The sequence below is a fragment of the Mesoplodon bidens genome, assembly GCF_964165515.1.
Source record: "Mesoplodon bidens genome assembly, chromosome: 2".
NCBI classification, from domain to species: Eukaryota; Metazoa; Chordata; class Mammalia; order Artiodactyla; family Ziphiidae; genus Mesoplodon; species Mesoplodon bidens.
In genome coordinates, this window is record NC_138177.1 from 27,044,093 (window position 1) to 27,054,560 (window position 10,468).

Below are 10,468 nucleotides of genomic sequence, written 5' to 3' on the forward strand. Positions count from 1 at the left end.
CCGTGAGCCATGGCCGCTGAGCCTGCGCGTCCGGAGCCTGTGCTCCGCAACGGGAGATGCCACAATAGTGAGAGGCCCGCGTACCGCAAAAAAAAAAAAAAAAAAAAAAAGACTTTGTTGTTCACTCATGAAAATGTGCTCCATTGAAGGATTTTTGAGCAGAGAGGTAACATATTACTTACATTTTGAAATGATTACCTTTGCCAGGGTGGTAAATTGACCAAAAGCAAATAAGGGAGGAATTAGGAAAATCAGTTAGGAGGCTGTTGCATGAATCTGCTAATCCAGGTGAGAAGTGAGGGTGGCTTGGAGTTGGGTCTCTTGGGGTGATGAGAATGGTTTAGATTGTATTTTGAAGACAGAGAGACAACAGTATTTTCTGACAGATTGGGTGTGGCATGTAAGAGAAAGAGAGGAGTCAAGGATGAGAAAAATTTGTTCTAATATCTTTCAACTGGTTGTCAATCAACGTCCACATTAGCAGATTATGCCCATTTTGCAATAGGTTTCTACTTTTTTGTTGGTTACTTAGCTCTTCTCCATTAGAGACTGTAGTGCATGCTTTGAACAATTGAAATGAATAATTCATTCTCAGAGTGTAAGAAATTCCATTTCAATATGCTAAGTAAAAATTCAGCCATTGGTCAATTTGTCTATTTGACTATAAACAGGAGAGGAAGACATAGGCACAGTCTTCTGGCTTTATGTTTTTAGATGTTCATCCTTTACTTAATGTACAATATTATAATGTTGGTCTTTTGAAAAGAATTCATTTATTCAAAAACCATTTGGTGAGCGTCCACTATATAGCAAACTTTCTGCTAGTGCCAGAGATCCAGACAGCACTGAGGCAAATACCTGCTCTCAAGGAGCCTGCCATCTAGTGGGAGATGCGGAAAGGTAATTGAGTAGGAAAATAAAAATGAGATTAGTGATAGAACAGTGGTGGCTAGAAAGTTCCAAGAGGTCATTGAAGATGGCACAACTTAATTGTATCTAGAGAATTCAGGAAAACTTGTAGAAAGGGGATGAGTTTACAAATAATTATGTAGGGACCTGGAATGGGCATTCCAGAAAATGGAAGCAATATATTGGGAGTAGAAGAGAGGATGGCCCATTTGGTTGACTGCACAGACTTTTATTAAGGCTAGAGGTTTTGGATCATGTGCATGAGTGGTGAAAAATGAGTCTTAAAAGAAGCAGTGTTATATCTTGAACACCTTTATATATGACAATGAATGAATCCTGTAGGCAATGGGAATTAGCAAAGAGGTTCTCAGCAGGAAAACAACCTGATTAGATCAAGACTTTAGAATGATTACTCTGGCAATGCTGTGGAAAATAGATTGGAAACAGAGGAGACCCAAGCCTGGGGGAATCAGTTGGTTTACTGCAGTAGTCCTAACAAGGAGTGATGGGGTCTTGCCTTGAGCAGTGTGGAGAGAGAGGAGAAGACATACAGAAGAGCTACTTTGAAGGTATACTTAGTCCAACTTGGTTGAGAACAACATATGGGTGGCTAGCAATGAGTCTAAGATGACCCAAGTAATCTCTATTTGGAAATTGAATAGTAGATAACACATTATTCGATGTCAATGTGTAATAAGAGGAGAAGCATTTTGAGTAGAAAGATGTGTTCAAAGTTTAAGAACTGACAGTGTAGCCACGTGGAGATAACTAAAAAGCTATTTGAATATCTGAGTAAAATCTGGGTGGAAAATTAAATGCCATTAATGAAAAGTATCTTAGAGGTTAACCTATAATTTTTATAGAAATATAGGAATTAGTTTTCATATCCTTAATAGCAATGGCAAAACTTTTAGCTATACATATATTTAATCAGAATGTTATTTTCATATCCCTGAATGGTAATGACAAAACCTTTTAGCTACACACATAATTAATAAATGCATTTTATAGATACTTATGTTAAATAAAACAAGACAAAAACCAAGAACAACAAATTGAGTGCCAGATAGGTTGTATTGTAGCTGATACACTGAAACCCTTCTGGAAGAATTGCAAATGGAAATTACATTTTGGGAAGTATATGTGTCAATATGTAGCAAGAGTTATAAAGATGATCATATGATTTTGCCTAGTAATCCTACGTCTGGTGATTAAAAACAAAAGATTCAGTGTAATTAATCAAAATTTACCTTACAGATATGGTCTATATAACAATAAGTTATAAGGGAATGGTTTAAGTGCCTGTGTATGTGTTTATTTAGAGTAGAAACATGAAGACTATGAAGAAATATTGCAGCATATATACATAGATGTAAAATTAGTCTTTATAATTGTCTCAACTCTGCAAACATATATATACCGATAGATACTCATTGAAAAACATTAAAAATGAAAACAGAATGGTAAGATTATAGATAATTTCCTTTTTCTTTTTTCCAAAATAAAATTTTCCTGAGGACAACTTTTCAAAATCTTTTAAAAAGGTATGTATTAAGTTAAAATAAGGCAAACCTGTGCATATAGACAGGCTCCAATCATCATTATTGAAATGTTTCTTGGGTATGTGGGGAGGCTGGTATAAAGAAAGGGGATCACTTGAATGAGGACAGAGGAGAGAAATAAGAAGATTAAGGCAGAGGAGTGAGGAGCTCAGGGAAGCAACAGCATCCCTTCACCTCCCTAAGGCGTCACTGGGCTTAGGATCCACAGTGGTGGAAGCCTCATGTCACAGCTGATGTTACATGAGGCAGGTGGGGGAGATGGACCACAGGGACCACTCCACCTTGTTTCCTTTACACTGTTCCTGTCCTGGGCCATGACACTGGCATGGCCTTGGGGTATGTGTGCAGTGGAAGGTTTGAATTTAGAATGGTGGCAGGAGATGAGACAACTGTTTCTTTTGTGCACATATTTGGTTTCACGGACATATTAACCACAGGAGGAAGAGAAAAGGCCACAAGGTGTTGGGTTAGTATGAGTGGGGACAAAGGAACTCTTTTTTTCAACCAAAGAAAGCATCAGTATTGCAAAGACTTTCCGTGATTCCACAACCACCTTGAAAGCCCCCTCTCATGACAGGAAGTGCGCTGATCACTGGAGGAATAAAAGAGACTGAAAGGATCAGTTCCTCAGCCTCTCGCTGCACAGCTCATCAGGACCTCAGCCATGAGACTTCTCATCCTGGCCTTCCTCGGAATCTGCTGTCTCGCTGCATACACTGTGGAAGGTAAGTCAAAAGCTTATTTATGAGATAAGGAGCATCTACATATGCAGGCAGTGGCCACACATTTTGGTTTTGACTCAGGCTTTGACTGGAGTATACTTTCTCTGAGCTAAGCCTCAGGCTTCCCATGTGCAAAATAGGAATAATTTGACTCTAGGAGACTTTGTAGATTTCAAAGATAAAACTTGGTTACAATCTGGGCCCCTATTTTTTATAGTTAGGTGAGTTGGGGTAAATTACTTCACCTCTCTGTGCCTGTGCTTACTTATCTATAAGAAGAATGTAATAACCGATACACTTACTTGGGATTAAAATGAAATAAATCTTATGATCACTTATCAGGTTTCCACACAGGTCCTAACTTCTTGATTAATGTTAGCTGTGGAATGGTGATGACAACTTTGAGGCTTTTGCCTGTTTAGTATTGATCTTGAAAATCCTCCAAATTTTGACACTTCACAATGCGGTAATGAGCTAGAGGGTGTATGTTCTGAAGGAAATCAATGTTTTGTATGAAAACAGAAATGACTAGTAGCTCATACCTTCATACCAGGAAATCAATATTACCTTTAATTGTGTAGGAGAGTCTATTATTATTTCTATGAATGTTGTTCCCACTGATGATCAATTTCTTGAGTTTATAAGAGACCATAAGTGCTAACAAATATTAATGTCTTATATACAATCAAATAAACCTACAAGACATACCCAGATGAGACTTAACTACACTGAGGCTTACCTGAGCATTCTACACATGTTTCTTAAAGGATCATTATTTCCCAGCTGGTTGGAGTGTATTTCTCCTTGTGTCTCTGGCAACAAGAGGGAATATCCTTTGGGTATAATTAGTGTTTCAGTTAACTCTCCTTTCAACTTCCTAATCTGTAGACTTATTACTTAGAGTGGAATATCTGAAGCTGATCAGGGATGCCAAGGGTGTCCATAAATAGAGATGGCAATGTCTGGAACTCTCTGAAATTGTGCCCCAAATAAAAAAATATTGATGAAGCAAAAAGTTTAGGCCAAATGTTGTCTTAACCATGGCTGGCTGGCATTTGTCTAAGACAGTATTCTGCCATTTGGTGGAAACCCATGTATGGGTAGGGGAAAGAAGACTGAGGAAGACTGTAGACACTTGGGTATTTCCTTCTTTCACTGGGTTCAGAGATAGTTCAGCATTAAAAATAAATTGGCAAAAAAATAAAAAATAAGTAAATAAATAAATAGGCAAATGTAGAGGGTTAAGAATGTACAGACTGGATATTGTGTGATGGAGAGGAGAGATAAGAGCAATGTTAGTGAATACTTTCTGCTCAGTTTCATCTTTATAGAAAGGCTTCTGACATGAGCAACACTGTAGCTCAAATTTTGTCATCATCAGCTATTATTTTAGATGCTTTTTTGCTGAATATTTCTCTGAGAAATAATCTCTGAGAATATTTGCTTCCTTGAGAAGCAAATATCAGTCTCTTCAACTTAGGAGGAAATCAGCACTTAGAAACCCTTTTTAGATTTCAGAAAACCCTTACTATTATTCACTCTTCCAAGTAATTTTCCCTTCTCTAATGTAAGATATTCTCTACACTTAAAATGTTCAATCCCCTGGACCATTTCTATTGAGGAGGAGTACTTTATGAACTACTTCTTTCACATATTTTACATTTTACCATTTAAAATGAGAACGCCTTTATTTATTCAGTCAAAAATGATCTACCTCTCCCATATTTAGTGTTCCTTTCCCAAATTATTCTTTATCATGTCACTCTTTGTTGTTTTATTTATAACATTCAAACATTTATAGTATTAGAAACTATAACTTATTTTTATTTGCATGGTTTTCTTTGCTAGGTGTGGGGAGTGAAGTTCTAGAAAAGACCATCTGTGTGAGTCTGACTACCCAGCGACTGCCAATTAAAAACATCAAGACCTACACCATCAAGGAGGGCTCCATGAAAGCAGTGATGTGAGTTTCTCTCTCCCAAATCTGGGCTTGATGGAGCACAGTATATAGAAATGCTGCCCTCCTCAGGAAAAATGTCAACAAGGAGGAAAACCTCAATGTAACCAATAGTCCTTTTGTTTTTCCATATTAACCATGCCTTTATGTAGTCCCAAACAATGTTTATGACAAAAAATTGGCAACCAAGTGAAGAATATCACTGTCCTTTCTACTTTATCTTAGCAGAAGAATCTAACTGGGAACCAGATGAATCATATGCTCAGTCCCAAGGGTTAGGTTTAGAGCTGGCTGGTTCAGATCAGGATTTGACCATAGAGACACACTGGTGTGGGATACCTCCCTTCCCATCCTTCCCCTTCCCTGCCTTTCTCTGCCTTTATGGTGGGCTGGAGTAGAGTGCCATATTTTATCAGTTGCCATATCTCGAGGAATAGTGTCAACAACTAGCCTACATGGTACCATTCTCTTTCCAGGATCTCATCTTCAGAATAGCAACTCTTCCCAACACACAATTGCAACTTTACCTCCCAAAATATGATAAAGAAATCACCTTTTGCCCAGAAAATAAGATGAGTGTGTTTAGATGTGAAAAAGAATATGATATGAAAAAATTGGACTAGATAACCTCAAATGTCCAGTTTAATTACATCACCTGGTAGCAATGATGAGAAAAGGAGCCTGCAATTTATGCTGAACCAGGGATCTGGGTATTACCTGGAGCTACTTCTCCTTTATGGGAAGACAGATTGCAGAAGAAAGATTTTCATTTATGTTTTCCTGAATCTGAAAAACTGCTTTGTCCAGTCATTTCTGCACAAGATCTCTTATATATGATCTGATCTTAACTTCTGGTCCCAAGGCTTTGAGGATGTGACTAACTTTGTCTATTTTTTCTTTGCATTGCAGATTTATTACCAGACGTGGCCTTAAAGTCTGTGCTGATCCACATGTTGAATGGGTGAAAAAAGCAGTCCGAACAATAGACAAGTCCACCAGGAGAAATGTGAGCCAGACCAAGCCTACAGGAGCCCAACAATCCAGCAATACAGCTGTGACCCTGAGTGGGTAGTGACCCTCTGGCATCTTGTCCCCTCACTAGCTGTCCCCTCACAGCTCATTTCCCTTTAAAGCTCATGGACTAATTACATTATATTCACCTTTTATAAAAGTGCTGCATGAGTCAAATTATTTTTTTATACTTTTTTATGTCTTTCATATTAATTTAGATGCTCTTATTAATAAATATTTATTATTAAGAACAGTCCCAAAGTTTATTCATTGCATATTTGTAAAAGTAATACATCATTTGTATTCCATTTCTGTCTTAACTGTACCTCCTTTTGATGATAGCCATGATGGGAGAGATTTTGGTCAGTGTTTATTAGAGATGAAAGCTATATTCATCATTTTTAGGTTCTAGCACAAAATGGTTCTCTACACATGAGTTATAGGTGACAACTGTGACAATGACAATTTAAAATCTATTTCAACCTGTCTTCATAATGGAGTTCTATTTTTATGGAATAAAGGAGAAAATGATCCAACCGCTATTGGGGTCCCATTCTGAGGGTTCACTACTCAAAAAGTGGCTTCATTCAAGTTTGATCTGGAGCAAATTCTCATACCTCTGTGTCTCATTTGATGTCCTTAAAAGAAAGAAAAAAATATATAACTTGTGAGTTCTTTCATTTGCCAAAGTAGCAAAGATTAGACTTTTGATGGAAAGATACTTTATGCAAACAAAAATCAATTCTCCTCAAATTGGGCAATGATCTCACTGCCTTTCTGTGATTTCCGTAACTGTCACTACTCTAGTTATCATACAAGTCATGCTTTTTTGTTTTGCCAGTAAGGTTTTAACATTCCAAACACTGTCACCTGGAACATTTTTGAATGTGATCACAATTTGCAGTAACGTTTTAATTAACATTACTTCACCTGGGCACTTAGCACCCCAGACTCATGCCCCCCTGTTCTTATTAAGTTGCTAATTTGATTCATGTGTATGACTCTACTATCCAAGTAGCTGATGATGTATACACCCACTTCTATCTGATTTTAAATAGCTAAGAGCTGATCAAACCTAGATAGTTTCAAGGGAAGAGAAAGGACTGTTTTACTAGTCCTAAAGGGACAATCAGCAATGTCAAGTATTTTCAGAGGGTAACTGAGGGCAGCTTGTTGGAATCAGCTTACTTCTAGTCATCCAACTAGTGAACCAGAGAGGAAATGATTAACACAGTGCCTTCCTAGCAAAGGGTGGTGTCATCTGTCCTTTCTCATTGATATTTGCTTACCAGAATGTTCAAAGCTGGTCTCAAACGAAACACTAAGAAGAAAACACTTGTTTTATGAGGGGTGAAACCTAGCAAAGTCACAGAAGATGAAAGGAAAGTTTCCTGACTGAACATGTACTTGAGTTTCCCAAATGTCTTCCAAACTCTAGAGGTTTTCAAAAGGTAATAATATATGTGGAAGAATATAGGTATACATATCTTGTTATCACATTATCTAAGGGAGCTATGTAAGGCTAAGAGGTTTCAACCAAATAGTGCACATAACTTTAAACTAACTGACTGGATGTTTTGAATCACTTAGGTAGGACCTGAGTCTACTAACAATAACCCTGTGGTTTTTTGGACTTCAATTCAATTCAATGAAATAATCTAAGAAGGAGAGATCTTACAATATTAATTTGTATTTTTAGTGACTGCAACCCCTCTTTTGTTTTTCTGTGGCATCTTATACTTAACTTTAACCTAAATCTTACCAATTTATTTTGAAATTACTCCTTTGCCTGTCTGTGCTTCCCTCACCCCACTCCTGTACTTAGACTAGAAGCTGCTTGTGTGAATTATGACACCAAGTCCCCTTGCCTAGCACAGAACAGTGGAAGGGGGTCAATTCATATTTTTGGGATGAATGGGAGGAATAACAAATTACATTATATCCTTCATTCTATACTTTCATAGTTCTAAAATTATGTATAAGAGAAAATAAACTTTATTAACAGGAGGTTCAATTCAGCAAATAGTTTTGAGTACTTGCTATAAGACAGGCAGCTTGTTAAGCTTAGAATATGTCAAGATAATTAAAACACCACTTCTGTTCTCCAAGAACTCACAATCCAGCAGATGACACTATGATGTAAGAAAACCAATTGCAGTACAGCATTTGAAATAGGTAATAATATGGACATGATCAAGAAATAGAAATAACAGAGAGAAGGGGAGAATTATACCAAGAATGTTCTCTAAAAATTTTCTGAATTTATATATAAGTATGAGTTACCACTATTAAATAGGAAATGAAAGATGCATCCTTAGCTAGTTTAAAGAAAGACGTTGTCACATGTTTCTCTCTTCACTAGGGAATTCTTCCACTGTGATTGTAATACTTGTAGAGTATTATATTTGTTTGTAGATATAGATGTAACAATACAGCGAGTCTAAAACTGTCACTGAAATTTAAATGGTAAGAAAACTGAGCCACAGAGAGATTGATTGTCTTGGCTAAGAGCACACAGTTATTAAGAAACTGAGCCTGATCTCAGATAGTGACTTTCTGTGATATCTCAGCCTCAGGAAAGAGAGAGGTAATGTACAACTCTTCTTAGAGTGGGTATGATGGGAGAAGGGATAATCTTTTCAACAAATAGTTCTGGAACAACTGGTATCCACAAGCAAAAAAAAAAAAAAAATCTAGACACAGACCTTACACGTTTCAAGAAAAATTAACTCAAAATGTATCATAGGCCAAGTGTAAAACACAAAATTATTAAACATCTAGAACATGACATAGGAGAAAATCTAGATGCCCTTGTGTTTGGAGATGATTTTTGTTTTAGGTATGAAACTAAAGGTCTGCTCCTTAAGCGAAAAAATTAAATTGGAGCTCATTAAAATTATAAACTTCTGTTCTGTGAAAGACTGTCAAGAGAAGGAGAAGATAAGCCACAGGTTAGGAGAAAATATTTTCAAAAGACATACCTGATAAAGGACTGTTATCCAGAGCATGCATAGAGCTCTTAGAACTCAACAATAAGAAAACAGACAACTTGACTAAATAACCCAGGCAAAAGATTTTAACAAATACCTCACCAAAGGAGATATACAGATGGAAAATAAACATAGGAAAAGATGCTCAACATCATACCTCATCAGGAAATTGCAAATTAAAATAATAATGACATACCACTACACACCTATTACAATGGTAAAAATTGAAAACACTAACAACACCAAATGAAAGCAAGGATGTGGAACAACAGGAATTCTCATTCGTTATTGGTGGGAATGCAAAGTGGCACAGCCACTTATGAATAGTTTGGCAGTTCCTTACAAAGCTAAACATAGTCATGCCATATGATCCATCACTTGCTATCCTTGGAATGTGCCCAAATGAGTTGAAAACATATGCTCACACACAACCTGCACATGGATGTTTTAATAGCTTTTTTTCAAAATTGCCAAAACTTGGAAGCAACCAAAATGTCCTTCGACAGGAGACTGGATAAATAAACTCTGCTACATAAACTCTGCTACACCCATACAATGAAATATTATTCAGTAGTAAAGAGAAATGAGCGATCAAGTCACAAAAGACATGGAAGGAACTTAAAAATATACTATTAAGTGCAAGAAGTCAATGTGAAAAGACTACATAATATATGATTTTAATTATATGGCATTTTGGAAAAGGCAAACTATGGAGTCAGTAAAGAGTGGTGGTTTCCAGAAATTTAGACTGAGGGAGGGATAAATAGGTGGAGCACAGGTGAGTTTTGGGGTGATAAAACTATTCTGTATGAAGCTGTAAAGGGTGGGTACATTTGTAAAAAGCCATAGAATGTACAACACAAAGAGTGTGTCCTAATGGAAACTGTGGACTTTGGGTGATGATGTGTCAATGTAGGTTCATCAGTGGAACAAATGAACCCCTCTGGTGTGGGATGATGATAGGGGGAGACTATATATGTGTGTGGAGCAAGGGGATATATGGGGACTCTGTACTTTCTGCTCAATTTTGCTGCGAAACTAAAACTGACCTTAAAAATAAAGTCAGTTAACTAAAAACAAACAAACTCCATGGCTTTTGTCCACAATCATAAAATTCTCCCAAAACATGGATTCCATGTGGAACATGCTATCTGCATATTAGTCTCTTCCAAATCCAGACTTGTATCAGTAGTTTGATTGGTTCAGTCTAAGCCATATGACAATGACATGTTGGAGACAGACTCAGGACTCTACGTTGGGAGAAAGGACTATGATATGGGAATGTCCATAGACATAGGAAGTCATATTGCCACCATT

General features: G+C 37.0%; 1 protein-coding gene across 1 annotated transcript; it reads left to right on the forward strand.

The window, feature by feature from the left end:
- The first annotated feature begins 3,114 nt into the window (after positions 1-3,114).
- LOC308612676 (lymphotactin-like) lies at positions 3,115-6,325 on the forward strand. Its single transcript, XM_081225323.1, has 3 exons — positions 3,115-3,196; positions 5,042-5,156; positions 6,060-6,325. Exons 1-3 carry the CDS (start codon positions 3,136-3,138, stop codon positions 6,220-6,222), a joined length of 339 nt encoding a protein of 112 aa, XP_081081449.1. The 5' UTR covers positions 3,115-3,135; the 3' UTR covers positions 6,223-6,325.
- Positions 6,326-10,468: the final 4,143 nt, after the last annotated feature.